The 19,146-nt window shown below is 41.8% G+C and overlaps 9 protein-coding genes and 1 long non-coding RNA gene across 10 annotated transcripts; 4 read left to right on the top strand and 6 right to left on the bottom strand.

Annotated features, from left to right (window-relative positions):
* Positions 1 to 120: 120 nt before the first annotated feature.
* Positions 121 to 3,317, bottom strand: LOC145697929 (putative vesicular acetylcholine transporter-B). Its single transcript, XM_081775136.1, is given in 12 exon segments — positions 121 to 335; positions 380 to 528; positions 721 to 1,023; positions 1,216 to 1,328; positions 1,659 to 1,682; positions 1,733 to 1,824; positions 2,226 to 2,486; positions 2,527 to 2,640; positions 2,686 to 2,750; positions 2,795 to 2,895; positions 2,898 to 3,211; positions 3,256 to 3,317. Coding segments are annotated over 12 exon segments (1,650 nt in total). The 3' UTR covers positions 121 to 283.
* Positions 3,318 to 4,128: 811 nt separating this feature from the next.
* Positions 4,129 to 4,486, bottom strand: LOC145700070 (uncharacterized). The gene is made up of 2 exons (XR_014134144.1): positions 4,291 to 4,486; positions 4,129 to 4,250 (listed from the first exon to the last, which is right to left on the bottom strand). It is a non-coding gene; the product is annotated as an uncharacterized LOC145700070 (long non-coding RNA).
* A 236-nt stretch (positions 4,487 to 4,722) lies between these two features.
* LOC145696251 (uncharacterized) lies at positions 4,723 to 5,691 on the bottom strand. Its single transcript, XM_081773252.1, has 2 exons — positions 5,616 to 5,691; positions 4,723 to 5,120 (listed from the first exon to the last, which is right to left on the bottom strand). Exons 1-2 carry the CDS (start codon positions 5,685 to 5,687, stop codon positions 4,827 to 4,829), a joined length of 366 nt encoding a protein of 121 aa, XP_081629378.1. The 5' UTR covers positions 5,688 to 5,691; the 3' UTR covers positions 4,723 to 4,826.
* Positions 5,692 to 6,540: 849 nt separating this feature from the next.
* On the top strand, positions 6,541 to 7,697 carry LOC145697930 (uncharacterized). Its single transcript, XM_081775137.1, has 5 exons — positions 6,541 to 6,668; positions 6,791 to 6,926; positions 7,029 to 7,215; positions 7,261 to 7,384; positions 7,429 to 7,697. Exons 1-5 carry the CDS (start codon positions 6,541 to 6,543, stop codon positions 7,625 to 7,627), a joined length of 774 nt encoding a protein of 257 aa, XP_081631263.1. The 3' UTR covers positions 7,628 to 7,697.
* A 229-nt stretch (positions 7,698 to 7,926) lies between these two features.
* Positions 7,927 to 8,893, top strand: LOC145699755 (uncharacterized). The gene is made up of 2 exons (XM_081777020.1): positions 7,927 to 8,708; positions 8,752 to 8,893. The coding sequence occupies exon 1, from the start codon at positions 7,928 to 7,930 to the stop codon at positions 8,699 to 8,701; it is 774 nt and encodes a 257-aa protein (XP_081633146.1). The 5' UTR covers position 7,927; the 3' UTR covers positions 8,702 to 8,708; positions 8,752 to 8,893.
* Positions 8,894 to 9,416: 523 nt separating this feature from the next.
* On the bottom strand, positions 9,417 to 9,945 carry LOC145698950 (divalent-cation tolerance protein CutA-like). The gene is made up of 2 exons (XM_081776191.1): positions 9,697 to 9,945; positions 9,417 to 9,645 (listed from the first exon to the last, which is right to left on the bottom strand). The coding sequence occupies exons 1-2, from the start codon at positions 9,833 to 9,835 to the stop codon at positions 9,449 to 9,451; spliced, it is 336 nt and encodes a 111-aa protein (XP_081632317.1). The 5' UTR covers positions 9,836 to 9,945; the 3' UTR covers positions 9,417 to 9,448.
* LOC145698949 (uncharacterized) lies at positions 9,830 to 11,468 on the bottom strand. Its single transcript, XM_081776190.1, has 4 exons — positions 10,826 to 11,468; positions 10,272 to 10,526; positions 10,073 to 10,224; positions 9,830 to 10,028 (listed from the first exon to the last, which is right to left on the bottom strand). Exons 1-4 carry the CDS (start codon positions 11,460 to 11,462, stop codon positions 9,930 to 9,932), a joined length of 1,143 nt encoding a protein of 380 aa, XP_081632316.1. The 5' UTR covers positions 11,463 to 11,468; the 3' UTR covers positions 9,830 to 9,929.
* Positions 11,469 to 11,555: 87 nt separating this feature from the next.
* Positions 11,556 to 12,230, top strand: LOC145699421 (uncharacterized). Its single transcript, XM_081776697.1, has 2 exons — positions 11,556 to 11,865; positions 11,908 to 12,230. Exons 1-2 carry the CDS (start codon positions 11,615 to 11,617, stop codon positions 12,137 to 12,139), a joined length of 483 nt encoding a protein of 160 aa, XP_081632823.1. The 5' UTR covers positions 11,556 to 11,614; the 3' UTR covers positions 12,140 to 12,230.
* On the bottom strand, positions 12,176 to 13,522 carry LOC145699420 (calcineurin B homologous protein 1-like). Its single transcript, XM_081776696.1, has 6 exons — positions 13,214 to 13,522; positions 12,935 to 13,020; positions 12,809 to 12,891; positions 12,620 to 12,772; positions 12,448 to 12,576; positions 12,176 to 12,377 (listed from the first exon to the last, which is right to left on the bottom strand). Exons 1-6 carry the CDS (start codon positions 13,312 to 13,314, stop codon positions 12,333 to 12,335), a joined length of 597 nt encoding a protein of 198 aa, XP_081632822.1. The 5' UTR covers positions 13,315 to 13,522; the 3' UTR covers positions 12,176 to 12,332.
* A 69-nt stretch (positions 13,523 to 13,591) lies between these two features.
* Positions 13,592 to 19,125, top strand: LOC145699422 (ral GTPase-activating protein subunit beta-like). Its single transcript, XM_081776698.1, is given in 9 exon segments — positions 13,592 to 13,722; positions 14,038 to 14,218; positions 14,301 to 15,331; positions 15,334 to 17,584; positions 17,630 to 17,727; positions 17,774 to 17,976; positions 18,023 to 18,241; positions 18,280 to 18,512; positions 18,558 to 19,125. Coding segments are annotated over 8 exon segments (4,260 nt in total). The 5' UTR covers positions 13,592 to 13,722; positions 14,038 to 14,059; the 3' UTR covers positions 18,624 to 19,125.
* The last annotated feature ends 21 nt before the right edge of the window (positions 19,126 to 19,146 follow it).

The following is a 19,146-nucleotide window of genomic DNA, read 5'->3' on the forward strand; positions in this document are numbered from 1 at the left end:
TAAGTTATTGACCTTATCTGGTTTCTTAATCAGAAAATCAAAAATATAAAGAATCTACTAAAATTCTAGACAATTTTAAACTAAGATTTCAAAATTGAAATCAACGAGGACTACCAAATACAGCAAAAAATGGATATTAGTATTCACAAAATAAGATATAGGCACCAAGGAATATATAGTAGAAAAGCAGGAAAAAAAGGGTTGAAGAGATAAATTATTTGATTTTATAATAACTCTAAAGAGGTAATTTTTAAATTAAGTATTAGTAAAAGTGATTGTTTGTTTAATACTCTCCATCGAAACTTTCTTCACTGCTTGTTTGTATCAACGAATGTCTGAAAATATATGCTTTAATTTGGATCCAACTCTTCTTAAAAACCTCGGTTGGGAATCTTCCAACGAAGAAATCGGTAAATCCATCGCTCCCCCGCTATTTGCGGTTCCATAACCGCCGCTAGGTCCACCACTTTCCAGGTTCAATTCTAACTCATCTTGGTCGATCAGCCCGATTCGCTCACTTTTGTCCACCTAGAAGTCAAATTATATTATATTATATTATATTATATTATATTATATTATATTATATTATATTATATTATATTATATTATATTATATTATATTATATTATATTATATTATATTATATTATATTATATTATATTATATTATATTATATTATATTATATTATATTATATTATATTATATAGAAGAATAAGTACCTGGCGATCGTAAACGCCCCTGAGCAAAATCAGCATGGGTACATAAAGAATCGATACAGCGCCCATGCCAAGGTTGAGTGTGATAAAGCCGAATTTTTCAACAATGTTTCCAGCAACAATCGGGCCGAGAGCATAAGCGAAGGAGTATGAAATGTCGGCGATGGCATAGACAGATCCGTAAACAGAAGCGTGGCGGGTGTCCACAATGAAAGCCAAGGTCGGTAGCAGCGCTGTATCTACGAGAGCGATTCCGAAGCACATGAGGCCGAGTGGAACGGTAACTTGGCCATATGTCCGGCATTCCTAAACCATGTTAGATCATACTTCATGCTTGGCAAAGAAGTTTTCGATGACGGGGATAGAGCTTTTCCTGCAGCTGGCTAGTGATTTTTTCTGGATTTCTGCGTAGATGTGTACGAAAAACATCGAGCTTTCCATAAAACTTGATATACTCTCTTGATGCTAACTTCACGAAGCAAGGAAAAGACGTCTTACCGGCAGAAAAGCAGTAGATATGGCGATGAAAGCCAGGCCAACAGCTCCGTAAAACCACTGAAATCGAAAGTACTTATTCGCGAGGGCCACGCATATCAGCACGCCGCAAACATGTGGGACAGGGTTCGGTAATTTGAGCTCAAGCTAAAACTCATTTTGGCTAGACGCTCAAATTTCCTCAAATTGAGAACTCAAAGTGACTTGAGAAATCATTTTGAGAAGATTTGAGAGTTTTGGGAGTTTTGAGTTTTTGGGAGATTTGAGAGTTTTGAGTTTTCAAAACTCAAATTAAGCGAGCGCTTCCTTGATTGGCTCATGGATCGCCAGAATTGATTTCTAACACGAGCTCTCATCTCTGAGTTCTCAAAACTCAAATTAAAAACGTGAGTCTCAAGCTTTGTTTCCTTGAGTTTTAGCGTGAGCTCAAATTACCGAACCCTGATGTGGGATAAATGCTGGAAACCAAACTAAAAAGTGTTTGAGCGTTATTATAAATTTATCGTCAATCAGGCCTGACCAAAGCCTTTTTGAAAGGGAGTGGCGTCCATCACATCTTCCATCCACTTGGCGATCGTTGGTTCGAGAAAGGCAAGAGGGATGTTGGCCACTTTCGAGGATGAAAAGAAGGTTTAAAATTTAATACGAAAAAAGATTAATTCAGAACTATGAATTCTGAATTGCAAAAAAGAAGCTCCGTATTTTTGTAGATGAAAAACAAAGATCCATTAATTAATTTGTCTGTTGATTAAACAAGGGTGGTTTTATTGCTGAGCCTGCCGTCATCGATCCTAAATCAATCTAAAATGATCTAGGCGAGTTTTCGGCCACGCAGTTGGGCAATGGCAATTCACATCAATTGACTGCGGATTTATGACGAGCGGGCTGCCCTTCTGGACACCTTTGCTCCCGAAATTAAGTGACTTGTTCCCTTACTTCAGTCTTCGGATATTGAACCTTTGATGCTCAATACAGTCTTCAACCCTTTTTTCCAAGTCGTTTAATCCTTTCCTACAAGCGCTCCAGCGATAATTGCTATGTACGGATCACTCATCAACTTCCACATTGGCGTTCCTACTGGCTTGTTTTCCCTGGCAATATCTTCTTCAGCTTTTTTCGAAGCAATCATTCCGATCAAAATCGCGTCGCAAAAGCACATGAGCGCTAGAAGAATGAACGGAACGGAATGGCCAAAGTATTGGAAGAAAAATCCGCCGAAAGGAGGTGCGACCAGACTGCCGAAGGAGATGAATGCTAGCGCTATACCAAGGGCCCTAAAACATACAGTAGCGTATTTTTCAATAATTTTTCGACCTCTGACGCTCTTCATCAACTGTAAATCTATCTGCAACGAGGCCAAGAGCAGCAGTGTCGGCAAGAGCTGATCCAAAGCCTTGCAAACTTCGGGCGAAAAACAACCCACCATAACTTCAATCAGCGATTAATTAGTGCATGTAAGTCTATCACTATTACCTAGTAAAAATGGCAAATAGAAGTGTCGAAAGAAACATGATCGAAAGCCCCATCAATAATGGTAGCTGCGCGAAATTTTATTAAAAAACAAATTCAATTATGAGTTTACCTCGTATCCGATTCTATCGATAAACGAGCCTGTAACTGTGTTTGCTATCAACTGTACAATCGCTTTCGAAGCAAAGAGAATCCCAAGAGTGATGTCTTCCGATCCCTGTTTTGCGCGGTTGCCCAATTTTTAAGTAGAGACATATTGAAATTGAGGGCTAGGCGGCATATTTTCAGCCTTGTTTTATCAGGCAACCAGGCCTGGCTCGAGTCGTATTGAGAATTGAAGACTTGCTGTGCCGAACTGTTGAAACTTAGAGCGAAATCGGTCGATCCCAAGGCTTCTGTTGGGTCAGAACTTCCTTCTCCTTTCATCCCTTTTTCCAATATCTGTGTAATGATGGGCACAATAACCATAAAAAGCATATTGTCGAGCAGCAGTGCGGTCGAAACGACGAACAAGATCAACTGTTTCTGTCTAGTTTTTTTTTGTAAGAAAATTAATTGAAAATGACTTCATACTTTTGCGGGTCTTCTATTCTTCTTCTCAGCGGCTCCATAAGATCCCTGAGGTTCAGCAGCATGGCTAAAAAGTTGTTTTTGGCAGAAAACCCAGTGCTAATGCTATTAGTTCTTCAGTATAATTAAATAAAGGTATTTAATTTGGACGCTAAACCTTGATAAAAGCGCACAAGCCGTCCATGTTGCGGCTTTTTTCTCGCTTGAAACTTTGGTTTTATCTCATTTATTCTTTTTCAAATCGAAATATGTTGGAACCAAAATGACCTAAATACACATAGACTTGCATCACTAAATTCACTATTCTCTAAATCCCTTTCAAAAGGCATTTTACCGCGCGAGACAAAAATACATTTGTGAAATCTATTACAAAACTGATAAATTATGCAGCAAGAGTTTCCACAAGCGACTTATACAGTTATTTCTGACAATTATCTTTCTGCCCATTACGACGATGCCATGTTTACCTTGATACAGCGGAATGATCATTTTTTCACCAGCTTCTTTTTTTACTTTCTCTTATCTGTAAGACTTCGACTAATAAAAAAATATTTCAATTGGAGAATTTGTTACCGGGGAGGAGGTGTTTTGCCCTCGGGGGAGTGCAACCAAGGTTGGCGCCAGACAGCATTGACGAGGAGTTGGTAAGTAAAATCAGCGCGTTTTCAAAAGAATTGATTCAAAGGGGTTGAAACTGATGATTTCAAATCGCGCGAAAAAAGAAGAAATAGATTTCTCTTCAATCAAGGAATTATGCTATAAAATGCTTTTATGGGTTTTTTAGCGACCGCAATCCTTAAAAGAAACGCCACTTTCTTTCTCTCTCATCAGCTAGTTTTTCATTTTATTCATATAGACAGAGCAATGGGCAAGATCCGTTAATCGGATCTTCAAGTTCTAAGGATCTTTTGGAAGTGCCATTTTGTTGATTTTGAAGAACATATTCGAAGTGCCATTAACGTACGATTTCATCATCGATCTCGTCGGGAATCGCTGCTCTAGAATTTCTGTCAATTCAGATTTCAATGAAAATAAGACCGAGATGGTAGCGAATTTCTTCCAAAAAGATGATCTTGTCCTTTGGGCTCATTCTTTTCACCGGCTTCAGTCGTTCAAATAATTCTAGCGCCACGTCCAGACGGTGAAGTTTGATGGTCCCTTCTTCGTAGAGTTGGATCATTGGGATTTCCATCGAGGATACTTCTTTTATAAACCGGTTTTTGTTGATGTCCAAATCCTTTCAAAAGGTTTCAAAATGGTGTTACTAAATCCTGAGCTTGGCAACCTGTGTAGAAAACCTGAGTCAGGGTCTGAAAGATGTCTCATGAAAAGCAGCGCAGCGGCTTTTTTGAAAATAAAGCCGCAAAGAAAAATTAACTTTTCAATCAATTTTGCGGCTTCGTTGCCGAGGCTTTTTAGATCATATTTGAAAAATCCCACTGTAGCATAAATAACAAGAGTACCCTTGACTTGAGTCTAATCCCGCTCCTCAGGGAAATCGACAGAAATTATGTCACCTGCCTTGAAAAATAGAAAAATAAGATCTAGGTTGCAAGCTTGCTCTTAGTCTTCAATCAATATTCGGATTTGCTGGCTTCTGAAACCCCTTTTTTAAAGATATTCTCACTTAGGACCCTCCTCATCAGGGCTGGCAAGTCTTCTATGTCGATGAATTGGTCGCATTTGCGCAGATTTGCTTGAATGTGCAGATCCTGGTCGGTGTATTTTAAAAACGTCGTCAGCAACGATCGCGAGTTGTTTTCTTGGTGGGGGCACATTGCTGCTATTTCCCGCCAAATCGTTCCGAAACGCAACCAGTTTTCTTCACTGATACCAAGCTGCCCAATGATATCGAGGAACGACGAGGTCTAGGGAAAACGATATGGTCTTGGCTCGGCAACCTATGAAGAAAACCTGAGTCAGGGTCTGAAAAAACTGAAATGAAAAGCCGCGTAGCTGCTTTTTTAATAACAAAGCCGCGAAACGGCTCTGCTAGAATTTTTGATAGTTTAGCGAAGCCTCTTCGCGGCTTTGTTAAAAGAAAGCCGCTACGCGGCTTTTCATATAAGCTCTTCAGAACTCTACTCAGGTTTTCCGCACAGGTTGCGGAGCCAAGGATATGGTCCGATATCGACGATTTGGGCGATGGATTTGGGATTGCTACGGTTACATCAGAAAGAGGGCGGATTACTGGTGTTTATCACGTGTTCTTTTTTCTTTACTAATTGGGGTAAAATGAAATTGCTAAACTAATTATATGGAAAATAGACTTCTGACTTCTTCGTTGCTAGTCGCTTTTTGTAAGTAGTTGGATAACAAGGAAGATAAGATGTATTTCTTTTGCATTATATTTTGCACCTTACCTTTGGTGCTTTTCGGAGCTCCTTGATCCAGGAAAAGTAAGCGTAGACCGCATCTCTGAGTTTTGAGCTCATTGTTAGTTCCGTATTTGAAAGGGTGACCTGAGGATGGATACATAGAGGATTATCGCTTGCAAATCTTTTTCCTTTGGAGATTTTAAAAATCGAACTTTTGACCCCTATTTTCCCATATTTTGGATAAGAATTTATAATTCTGATATTTATGGTCTTTTTCCGTAAAAATACAGTCGCTATTACGTAACGACTCAATACTAATGAGCTTTGCGAGGCTGTAGATCAACTCAGTCAACCTCAATGTCAGGCGAAAGAGGTCTTCTCTCGAGGGACATTTAATGTCGGGCCGATTACGAGGCCCATCAGAGGAAAGTTCCATCCCAATCAGAAGAGAGTAGCCCATATAATTTTACTCGAATATACAGATCTCCACTTACTTGATTACTTAGCGAAAGAGGCCTCCAATTTTTAGCGATTCAGAAGTCAGAGTCTATTTTGAGGTATTTATTTGTTAATTGCAGAATAGAATGAGTAGTAATCTTGGCTGTCAAATGATGTTATTTCACGTAATGTGCCATCAGTAGCTTGGCACTGGGCGCTTAATTTTTTATACGATAGGTATATCTTCTTTAAACGGGAAGTTGTTCATCATAAGACTTTTTTTTGAGCAGCACTCTTTCGCTCCTACTCGTACTCATCTCATTTTTAGCGCAGAGAAATATGGAATAGTACGCTTTTATAAGCTTATTCATTCTTAAGGTAAACTCTTGATAACGGAGTCTTTCTTCCTGGAGGGCGTTTCAGAGGCTTAGTGGGATATCAATTGGGCCCAACTGTTTTTCGCTATTTGCGTCATTTTAGAGAAAACCCTTGCCGAATATGGAGACTCGCTGAACTCGAAAATTGGAAAAGTATGAAGCTTCAAGTCCTCTTCCTGCTCTCCCTACAGAATCACTACGAAGGCGCTTCTACAAATGCTAGTAGTAGAAAATGGTCAGTGGCGCTTGGTGCTCAAGCTCAACCAACAGAAGCAGGCTACAGGCATTTCACGACAGGGATTGCTAGAAGAAATGGAAGCAAAAAGAGCAGGGATGATCTCTCAATTAAAATTTCCTTGAGATAAGACAACTCATCATCCAGTCATTTAATTCGTCCCGTAAAAGATCATCCCTGAAAAAGAACAGAGCATATTCAAAGAAGAAGAGAAAGCCGTTTATTCCACCGCCACCTCCTCCCTTTTTATTCAACAGCGAGGCAGAAAAATACATCGGAAAAGAACGGTTTTCGCAACTAAAGAAAGTAAGTTTCCAGAAAAGAAGAATGATAGACTCTTTGTTAATAAGATTAATGCCAACACTTGATGGGTCTAAAATTACGGAGTCAATAATTTGCGCTTTTTAGGAATATATGGACCGATATATAAGCAGTCTTGAGAAAGCAAAAGAAATTGAAGACTTGTACTACCCAGAATCGACTTCCTTTGAGCCCGAGTTCGACAGAAATGAAGACTTAGAAACCGAAGCGACGAAAACTTACGGAAACACTGATCATTACAATGAGTTTGTGACGTCCATGACAGCCAATAGAAGTAAGATCAGCTCTTTTTTGAAAAGTTTTGAAACATTTTTGAAAGAAAAAACGACTCCTCTGATCGTCTACCAGCCATTCGAAAGTCGCCCTACGGTTGGCGCTTATCCAGCGTCTCCTTCAACGCCCTTGACCTCGATAACAACGATGACAAGTTCAACGAGAACAAGGTATAAATCAACCTTCACTGTTTCATCAAAATGTTGATTTACAGCTCGAAATCTACTCCGATCTCCAAGCCAATCCCTTCAACAGTTTCCTCAATAACGACAACAACGAAAAGACCAAAATTTCCAGAAATCAGCAACAACAACGAAACCATTCAAGCTTCAGCGAAGAAATCTTCTTCAAAACAACTAGCTGGAAACATTCTTTTTGTTTTACTAGCAATTTTAGGCGCTTTTCTCTTCTGAGTCCCTTTCCCTCAACTTTCAAGTTCGTGAAAACTTTCCGATACTGTCACAGAATGAAATATACATTTAAAACAAGGTCGAATAAAATACGAAAGATGGCATTCTTGATTGGATTATCGGCTGAATATCACTTCTTTTCTTAAAAATCGGCCGACTTGCTGACTTGCCAATTTGCTGATAATCCCTGCTCGGTAGTTTGGCGCCGAGAACAGCGCCTCCTTTGGGCGCCATTTTCGAATTTCTGCCGCGCGCTGGAAAAAAATTCTGTCTCAAATCAAAATGAATAACCAAGAGAAAATGATGGGTCTCAAATATATTGGGACTTTTACTGGTCCGCGCTACGCCAGTTTTATCCATGCTGATTCCGGAATTGAGACGCAAATCAAGATTGAAACCTTCGCCAACACTGACTTCTTTGAGTTCTCCTGTGGCTGCTGCTTCGAAGTCGACAACGGCAACAAACTGATGCGGAAGAGCAGAGATGCGTTTTTTGGATTCTACATTGGAGGACTCGAAAAGCTCCACGGTTTGAGACCGACATCAGCAACGAAACAAGCGACGGCGAAATATACGCCGTTGAACAAAAACTGCTTTCCGAAAACGCCTCATGTCTGCTGCCCCGAAGATCCCAATTTGATGATGGAATTGATGAAGATGACCGCTCAACTTGGCAAAAAGACCGTTGGCAGATATCTGGCTCTCTGCTGGACTCCACCAAAGGAAAAACGAAGAGGCAAAGAATTCAGCGAAACCTTCCGTTCGATTCAAAAGCAGAAAATCACTGAAACAGAACTCACGATGATCGCATACAAGCTCTGGCTCCCCTTCTTCGACAAAACCTCGACAATCCATCTGCAGAAGACCAAGGAGACGAATCTCACGACAACGAACTTCAAGGAGATGCAGGATGACTTTGCGGCGAAGCAAGCACAAGCACTGACCGACGAAGAACTGATCACTCTCTTTTCCGAAGCATCAGTCAAGGAGAAGAAGCCGAAGTACGTCAAAAAGAAGCCCAACAAGGGAAAAGCTCCAAATGCGATCAGAAAAACTCAGAAGCCAGCAAGACTCTGAACCAAACGTAAGCTAACTTTTCATTTTTTCAAGCTATATTTTAATTCTAGTGCCCCTCCTTTCATGTTAATACGAAAACATCCCTCAGCCACAAAACGACAACAACGAAGAAAGCGACCACTCCAGAAATCACGAATAAAAACGATCATCTCAATCTAAGAAATTGTCATCGAAACAACTGTTCTTATCTATCTTCCCTCATTACTTTACCGCTTTCGTAAAATCTTGCCAAAACTCCCAGAATTTGCAATAAAAGTTTTCAAAAAATCAAAATGGCTCGTTTCATGCCTTCTTTCTTGGTTCGAACCATTTTTGATCAAGATATCCCGCAAGGACAAAACCTAAAATTCACGCTGCAGGAGCATCAAATTGATAAAATTTCAAAGACGCAAAGAGGCATTTTTCCAAAAAACCGGGCTCAGAAAGAGAGAAATGGAGGAAAATCTTTGCGAGGAAGATCGAGTAGTTCTTGACGGTCCAAAACAACTCACCATTGCTCTTTTTGTCGGCCTTGCTCTTGGGTTCATCTTTGGCATTTTCGCCAAGCCGCTGTACTTGAAATGGAAGAAGAAGAGGAACACGACTGAAGTTTGGAACAACCAGCCTGTGTAGATTCTGTTCCTGATACTTACTCGCCCCCGCTAGTTGTCACAAGATAGAAAATGCATACACGAGATCACTCAATTTTTTGTCAAAAGTGCTCCAAATTGAACTCATTTTACAAATGGATGATGCTGCAATTTTGATTTATTCTTGAACTGTTTTTTCGCCCGTCATATCTTTTACCCATTTCAAAAACTCTGGATTTCCAGTTTCGATTGGCACAGAAACAATACAGGGAACGTCATACGGGTGATTTTCTTTCACAAAATTAATCACTTCTTCTGACATGCTCTTTTCTGTTTTCAACAGGAGATATGTTTCTTCTTCTTCGCAGATCTCCCCTTTTCATTAATCAACAATAAAGCTCATTGAAACAAGAAAAAATTGTCTACCTTTCCATTCGTAAATAGAAGTCATTCCCGGAATGATATTTCCACAAGCAGCAAGTCTTGATTTCACGGCAGAGCTGGCCAGTTTCTTCGCTACAGCTGCGGAAGGGCAGGTTATCATCATTATAGCAGCCGAGGACATTTTTAGCCTTCTAGGAAGAATCGTGTTTAGCAATTTTGAAGCATAAGTTCGGAATATTAGAAATTTTTTAACTGAAAAAAGCAAGAAAAAGGGCTTATTTCTTCTTGTTTTTCAACTCTTCCATTTTCTCCCTCGATTTCTCTTGAATTTCGTCTAAATTTGAAGAATTTTCTTTCATCTCCTTTAATTTTTCCTGAAAAATTTCATTACTTTCTCCATGAAAAAGGAAGAACCGACCTCCATTTCTTCTATTTTCTTCATTCTATCAGCAACAACATTGTCAAAAGAAGCATTTTCCTTCAACGATTTTTGCAGCTCCATCATTTCTGTCGAGATTTCTTGAATTTCAATCGCTAGTCGCGCGTTTTCAGCGTCCAAATCCGGGATTCCTTAAAATCAGAAATCACCATCATCAAGTTTTCCTTTCCTTTTTTACCTAGCTGGTTTCTAAACTTCATACAAATCGAGCTAAAAAGCAGCGTGATGCAAGTATTTCCCGCCCAGCAAAGAGAAATGAACGCCGGACAATTGTAATGCATCGCCATCGGATAAGTGACAGAAACGAGGCCCATGAAGACATTTGTAATTCCAGCCTGGGCTTTTGCTGCTCCACTTGGTTGAACTCCAGAGTTTTTGCGGGCAGTATTTCCGAGTTCTGCGCCGATTTTGATCGCCAGTAATTGCATTGCAGCTAAAAAAGAATGCTAGAAAAAGTTTTACAACTGAGCAATAATTTCGAATTATTTTTTAGGCTCTGAATGAAAAAAATGTATTTTTTTCCTTTTATCCAATCAGACGTCCGTATTTGGCCTAAAAGCCAATGAGAAACGGGCATTTGGTCGATCGACTAATAAGAGGCTTATATTTGACCTAAGAGCGAATCAGAAACTCGTATTTACTCTAATCTAAGCCTTTATTCGCATCATCAAATCAGAACCTGTTTTTCTGACTCAAAACTTATCCTAAAAAATTAGCGTTAAATGTACTCACTTCCCAAAAGAGCAGCTGCATGATTAAATTCCATCAAATTTTCAATCCCCATAAACGCAAGTGGAGTCGAGCTGGCTCTACAAAGCGACCAGGTAGCATACAAATTTCCAGACATAAAAATCCCAAGCGGCAAAATGTTAAAAATCGGGTAATTTCGCATCAGATTATTTCGAATTTCTCCAATTTCCTGTTGCATCTTTTGCTCGCTCATCGCCGCTTCTTCTGCCGATTTGAAGTCGCCTTTCAGAATCCTCAGTTGTTGGGAATGAGCAATGTGGGACATTCGCTGCATGCTGTTGGAAAAGACCGGCATTTTCTGTCTCATGCTTCGGTACATCGGGAAAAGCGCGAATCGACCGGTGGCGACGACAATCGGAATGGCGGCGAAAACTTCGATTCCAAGAGCATTTGCAGTCGCGTCATATATTGAGAGAAAAGAATCCGCGACGAAGCCAAGCTCTTGAACTTCCGCGGCTGCTTCAGCGATGGGCTGGGTTATTGCTTCGGCAGAAACATCAGAAACTGCTGCGTAAGGGTCGACGTTTTCAATCTTCGGCTGCAGATTTATCGAGTTTTCTCCTTTGATTGAAGCAAACCGGAGTTGGGAAACGATACGATTCGCTGACCGTCTCAACATTCAAGCGATTCTTAACAGTTTTCTTTGAGGATCTAATTAAGGGACTCCCCCGCGAAAAGAAGAAAAGAGGTGCGAAATGTAAACTCAAATTCAAAAACCTCCCGCGACCGATGTTTTTTACCTAATTGAGAATAAAAAGAGAATAAAACTTGATGAAGTTGAAAATTGCCCTCATTTTGTCGCTAAATTCGAGCTTTTGCGAAGCAGTGGCTGAACGAAAGCACATGTGCGCGTGTCCTCCCGGACCGCCAGGAGCTGATGGAGCGCCGGGTTACCAAGGCCCTGTTGGCGAAAGAGGACAACCTGGGCCTCCCGGACCGGTGGGAAGAGGAGGCGCTAATGGCAATCCGGGCATGGATGGCAACCCTGGCATTCCTGGCCTACATGGTCCCAGAGGAATGAGGTGAGTTGGAAGGACGCTTTTTTGGTGAAAATTTCGTTTTAGCGGGCGGCCGGGCCGCAGAGGGCCAAAAGGAATGCCCGGACCGGAAGGGCCAAAAGGCGAAAATTGCGTGATCGAGTCCGTCGACAGCATGGACAAACGCCTACTCCAGCTGGAAGGCGAAATGGCGCAAATCTGGCACATGATTCGACAAAACCGCGCAGAGGTGCTCTCCCGACAAATGCCCGACTACGACTACATGGCGCCAGAATCAAGTCAAATTAATGAAAATTAAAAAATAAAAAAAACGAAAAACTGTTCCTTGAAAATATAAATTTTACATAAATAGATTTTTAATGAAGCAAAAGTACGCATGAAGAGAGGATTTAAAGAGGAAAACATTGTTGTGGAACAGACAGATTTGAGCTTTGGGAAATATTTTCGTTTTGGAGTAGTCTTTGTTGATTTCAAAATTGAGTTTCGTTTTTTTAGTCGTGGAAGCGCACCGACATTTTCGCATCGATTTCGGTCGACTTAAAATGAGTTGAATTGGAATTGATGGATTTTGAAACAGTTTTCGTTTGAATCGAGTACTGTAAATACCTTCATCGCCACGGCAAAATCCTCAAGACAAAGACCAGCATCAGATTTTCCATCAAGATTCTGTTTTGCTTCTACGATTGCTCGTTCAGCGATTGCGTACAGTTGATCTTCCGAAATGTTCTTTCCGACCTAGAAAAAAAGGGATAAAGAGAGGAAAGAAAATTGGAAGTACCATCATTCGGAGAATTTCGAGCAGCTCGTTTCGAGTGAGCCGATTGGATTTGTCCTTGTCGAAGATGTCGAAGATCAACTTTGTTTTGGACTGTTTTGAGTTGAGGTCGCTTTCTTGCGTTTTCGAATTGGTTGGGCGGAAGTGCGAAAGAACCTAAATCGTTGAAAAAAGGATGGTGGGATTTCTTACTTCGCAGTATTTGAGAAAACTGCATTCAGTAGAAGTCGCGTCGTTGTTTTCTGCGGGCAGGAAGAGATTCACGATTTTATCGGCTAAAAATGAGAAATGAAAAGGTTGAAAAAGGGGGAAATTTACCTAATGGATTCATAGCGAGCTCAGGAATAGCCAGTAAATCGTCGCGAGAAAGATGGCCCTTCGCGTCTTTGTCCAAAAGATTGAATCTGAAATAATAATTGAAAAAAAATCCTACAATTTTTCTCTTCGATAATGAAAATTTTCATCCGGCGCTCTGATTGGTCAAGACTAAAAAGAGCTTTAATCGGCTTAAAATTCCAAAAACTCTCGAATAACTTCTAATAATAAAACGGTAAAAATTATCATTATGACTCAAAATTACTGTTACTAAAAGTGTACCTGTGGTAAAGCTTATTGACTTGCGCCTTTGAAAAACCAGTTCTATTCGCAACTTCTTGAGCTTCATCAGCTGATAGAGCTACTGACTGCTTAGTTCCCATTCTTTCTCTTTTTTTCTCTGTTGTTTTTTTTTAATAAACTTGTTCCAAATTCGCGCTGGAATTTCAATTCTCGATTTTCGTGTTTGTTTTGCGGCTTCGCGAAATTCGCTTTTTCTCAAATATCTTCTGTAAATTTCAAATTCGCAATTTTCATTTCAATTCTGGCTGATCTGCTTTCTCTTTGCTCTTCAATGACTCACTAAATTACTCATTCCTTTGCTCCATTGTCCGCTCTGGCAAATGAGCGAGCGCATGAGTCATCACTATGACTCAGCCAGCTCCTCAGGCAGATTTGGCCAGGAAGAAATAAGCCGCTGCGAAAATTTACAAAAAAGCCGAAAAACATAAACTTACGAAAAAAATACAATGAAAATTTATTATTTATGAAGAGAAAATTTCTCTAGAAAGGTAACTACGCCAAAAAATCGTAATTTATATTTTTATCTTTTTTTATTTTTGGAAAATCTTTGAATTTGAGGCAAATTTTCCTAATAAAATGTCGAGAATTTTAATTATAGGTTTTATTGCTTTTTGAGATGCAACTTTGGGCTTAATTGTTTAATTAATCAATTAATTAGTTAAATGGACCAATTTTTTATTATAAAAATGAAAAAAGAAAGCGGAAAAACTAGAATTTTTCTATTTTATTGAGCAAAAAAAGTCCATTATTTGAAGAAAAATCGATTTTGACGTGAAAAAAAGCGCTGAATTCATAAATTCTAGAGCGCGTTCTCGAGTTTTGTCAATGTACAGCGAATGGTGCTCCCTTGAGGGCGACGTGCTTGGACTCAGGAATCAACTCTCGGTCCTCAATCGTTTTCCGCCGAAAGTCGCTAAGGAGGTCTCAGATCTCATCGTTTTCTCGATCGTGTCGTCCAACGTCGATCTTGTCACTGAAAAAGAGGTACAAAAGCCAACTAGAGCAAAAAGAAAATCAAAAAAACTCAATTTTTTAATTGAAAAAATCATCAAATTTCGCTCTTCAGGTGAAATTCACCGAGGAAATCCTCTGCTATGCGTTGAGTCTGTCCTTCACCGACGACAAGAGCGTCCAAACCGTCAAAGATGCGGTCCGTCTTTACTGCGACTGGCTTCGCGTTGTTGTCGACCCATCCGAGCGGATTCCCCTTCCAGTTCGGAAAAACCCGGAGCCGCATTTGAAGAAGATTCTTGAGCACCTGCAGAACCTTTTTGTCCCGAGAGTAGAACGACGATGGCTCGATGTTCAGTACAATCTCTGTAAAACTGTCCTAAAGTCTGTCCTTGCCGTTTGCAAAGAAACCACCTCCCTAGAAGCAGCGACATGGGAAACAATCCTTCTCTTCTTCCTAGCAATTGCGGATACTCTTCTAGCGCCGCCCCTGGCAACAGGCGGCCTGGCGGATCTCCTGGGATCTGAGCTCATCAAAACTCTTTTCGAAGTTTGGCTGGTCGCTTGCGCAAAGAACTTCCCAACGCCGACGTTTTGGAAAACGCTGACCGATTTTGTCCAAGGCTGGCGGCACCATTACGCGGTGATTGACTGGTGGAGTAGGTTTACAGCTGTTTTGACGAGAGATGTCATCTCCAGCTCCCAGGGGCCGACGTATCCGGAACTCCTCGTCCCAGAAGAAGATAAGAACCTGATCTACCCAATGGACCAAGAGACCATCACTCTGGCTTGGTACCAGTTCCTCAGAATCATCTCCAATCCAGTTGAGCTGACGGACACGTCAAAATTCGCCCGCCGCGACAAATTCGTCCAAATGGCGAAGCTCAACGGAAGAAACGATCAAATGCTCAGCACGCTGAACCACCCCTGTTTGCAAAAGCTACCTGAGAACTTTCTCCGCCTGATGCAGGGAATAAGCCAGCTTTGTGACGGCTTCCTTGGCTTGTCAAACACGGAAGAGTATCGACGGGAGCTCAAATTTGGAACGATTTCGGGTCATTCAGGATCCATCCCCAGTTCGACCCCCGATCGGCTTCCCCACCCCTTGGACGAAAAGGGACAAAGCAGAGTCTTTCAAGACGAAGTTCGAATATAATGACGGCTTTTCCAGAGCCGCCAAAGAGTTTCATGGGCTCAGAAATGTCCGAATCGATTCACAAAACATCGAAAGGAACATCGGGTCGAAACTCCTCGGGCAATGTGATTTCCGAAGTGAGTTCCAGCTACCTCCAAGCTAGTCTTCAAATGCGCACTGAATTCACGGATACGAAGCCGCGATCGCGCCCGTACGTCAACTCCCTCCTCAATCTTTTCGGAAAGTGGCTGTTTGATGCGTCCCTTGGAGCTCCAGCAGATGTCGACACCGCTTCGTTTTCTAGAGCCACTTCGATTTCAGAGCCAAGTTGGCATTCTGAAATGATCCCGAGCCCTGGGCTCGACGATTCGGAGAGAAACGAAGCTGGCAGAGCAGAAGCGCTGGGCTGCTTGTCCCGTATTTTGAGCACAATAAGGACCAATGAGAAGATCATCCCCGCGTACTTAGCCCGAGCTTACCTCGTCTTATCACATGGGCTGATCGACGAGTCCTCAGCCACAAGAGCCGCGATACTGATCTTTGGCTGCGATTTCCTGCGCGTGAATTTGCCCGGCGTTACGTGTCTCTATCCCCTCTTCATCACGGTGCTGGAAACTTTAATCCCGGACGGTAAAATGTCAAACTACCAGCCGGTCGTTAATTTAGCTGATTTGCGGTTTTCCGCCGTCCAAATGCTCTTGTCCATGACCGCCTTTCCTCTCCACTACGGCAACGCGCAGATCAGCCTCCTCCCCTCCGTCGACCTTGGAAACAATAAGGAATCTAAATTCGTCTTCTCAGACTTTTTCAATCGCCAGGCGGCGCTGCTCTTTGAAGAAATCAACACGGACCTAGATTCGACAAACTTGCAAATGACGATCGCAGCGCTCCACCAACTGCTGGTAAATACGATGGTCAAATTCCTCGCAGAGCAGAATTCGAACGAAGATGCGCAAAGTTTGAGCTCTGATTCAACAATACGATCAGGGGACATTCTCAAGGAAAATAGCTTGGACAACATGGCATCAGCTCCGGGACTGATTCTAGCGACGGTTCAGAAACTGACGGCAAAGTTGGACAAGTGGGCTTCCAGTTCCAACCGCGTCCTGTCAGTCGTTCTCTCTGTTTTTGAAGTTCTCGGCGCCCTAGCTGGTTATATACAAGAAATTCTCCCGCCAAAGCTGTGTTTTGATCAAAGCAGACTTGTCGTCAAACATCTCTGCAACTACATTCAGCAGAGCATCGGCAGAGATCGTCGAGAACATCGTCGGGAACTCCACTCGACCATCGTTGCCGCTTTTCGCTGCGTCTCTCGCTGGTTGAAGCTTCATCCGGAGCTGTTGGACGATTCGAAGTTTTTGTACTACTTGATGGAGGTCCTGGAGCTCGGAATTTCAGGGAAAAAGTCGAGGAATTCGAACAAAGTCGACACGGCGAAGCATGAAAAGTTCAGCGAACCAGTTTCGGGGCGCGTTCGTCATGCGGCAGAGGAAGTGTTGCATCTCATCTTTCAACGGAACATTACCGACAGTCAGGTGGATGAGAGTGTGCTGAAAACCGAGTCGTTGGAGTTCTACTATCTTTACGGAAACGCGCTCGTGACTGTAGCAGAGTATCCAGACAGTGAGAGCCAGAACCCCTGTGTGGTCATGATCGTCCGTCATCCAGGTGGAAGAACAGCGTGGAAAATGGAGCACGAATTGACAAGTAGCGCTAATTCCAAGCCGCCTGAGATCAAGCAACTGCCGCTGGATAAATTTGAAATGGACCCGATTTTCTACCCAACTTCAAAGACTGTTCCCATCGGCACTGAGCGAATTCCACGCGTCCAGGCCGACTTTTCGATTCCCTCGATCGAAGGAGTAGCTGCTGAAGAAGATGAAATTGTACAAGACGAGATTAGCTCTCTCCAAGAAGAACTCGACAGACAAATCGAAGCTGACGAGGCCAAATCTACTCGAGAAACGTCGATTAATCCATGCAATCAGCCAAATCCCGTGAAAGAGTTCCAGAGCGCCAGATTGCTGTTTGGATCGTTGGGATTGTTGCAACTGGATAGTGTGAAAAAGCAGGCTTCGCTGGGAGATCACGCTGATTTGGTGCGACTACGAGGAGGGGCAGATATCATTGAAGAACTGCACACGCTCGATCAAATGCCGCACACACATCATGACACGGGTTTTGTCTTTTACGTCCAAGCAGGTTGTTATCAGCGTGAACAGATTTATGCTTCGACTACGGGGAGACAGACAAAAGCTCTAAGCGTAAGATATTGTTTTGAGAACAGCTTGGAGTTAATTTTTCTTTAGAAAGACTTCATCGAGTTTCTCTTCAACCTTGGCCAACCAGTCAGCGTCGATGACCATTCAGATTGGACTGGAAATGTCAAAACCAGCTACCGAATTCGGTAAGAGCTCTTCTCTTCCCTTCTGTTGCTAGCGGTCTATTTGTAGTAAAGCGCCGAAGAAGGAGAAAGCTGATCTGAGCAAGGATCAAATTCTTAATGGACGCGGGATTGGCTCGCTCAATGGCGAGAATTTAGTGCTTTACTGGGCGGACTATCACAACGAGGTCGCCTTTTTGGTGCCGAGTCCGAGAGAATCGTCGGAGGTCTCGTTCAATTTAGGAGATGATCAGTCCGAAGACAGTAAATCCGGTAGATAGAGACACTAGGGACATCCAATAACTATCAAATATCCAAGTTGCATCGAGCAGAAAACTCAATCCAGGGAGCTGCGATTCGCGCGTCCTGATCTTTTGGCTTGAAGACTGGGACGACATCGACTACATCCCGATCGACACGCTTACCAACGATGCAACTACAGGAGAAGAGCCTGCGCAAGATGTTTCTGTCATCTTTCTTCATCCGCTGCGAAATGGGCTCGTTCGTGTTAGCACTAGAATGGCTCAGAACTTGAAAGGTACTGAAGGCTCGTAATAGTTGATTTTGATTATTCAGGTCATCCATCGCCGCTGGTTTCTGGCTCAGTCGTCTCCAAATCGATTCTGAGTTTAATGGTGCGCGAGACAGTCATCAACTACGGGAACAGGAAGCGCCTGGACAGCGACGCGCACACCCATGCCAGCCACAGACGAATGCGAAAGATTCAAGAGGTCAAGGACCATTACCAGCACATTCTAAAGGAAGAAAAGTTTTACAGCACAATCTTATCGCCTCCGTCTGTAGTCCAGGTTCGTAAATCAACACTTTTGCACCTTTTTCAACCACAATTTTAGGATCGAAGAGGTTCCTTGATCTCTCAAGCTTCACATCCGCACTCGATCGACATGCAAGTCGGCTGATTAAAGCCTCAAAAACGTACTTTTTATTATTATATATTAAAAATAACTCGCAAGTAGATATTTTTATATTATTCAACCTATTCATGACTTCATAAAAACGCGTTCACGAAAATCTAAATCTCAATATAAAAGAAATTTCTGTACTAAAATCGTATTTTACCTGCCACTCACTTATTCTCTTGTAAATATTTTTTCACTTCTCAAATCTCTAATTGTGATATTCAATTTTCAACAATTTCAAATCTCAGTAGTGCAATCATTAATAAGTCGAAAATCGCTAAACCCATCATTACATCATCTTTCATTCGTTCGTATTATTCGATAAATAAACCCTCTACCAATATTATTAATTAACATTATTTCATTTCTCCCATTGCCAATATTGAATATTCCAATTTCATCCTTCTTTTTTATGAATCCTTGCAAGTGCAGTTTTCAATCTTTATTTTACCTTTGATGCCTTACTCCTGGTACTCCAAACAGAGCATGCAAATTCCTCAAACCCTATCTCCATTATTTTTCT

The sequence above is a fragment of the Oikopleura dioica genome, chromosome 2 (genome assembly GCF_907165135.1).
Source record: "Oikopleura dioica chromosome 2, OKI2018_I68_1.0, whole genome shotgun sequence".
NCBI classification, from domain to species: Eukaryota; Metazoa; Chordata; class Appendicularia; order Copelata; family Oikopleuridae; genus Oikopleura; species Oikopleura dioica.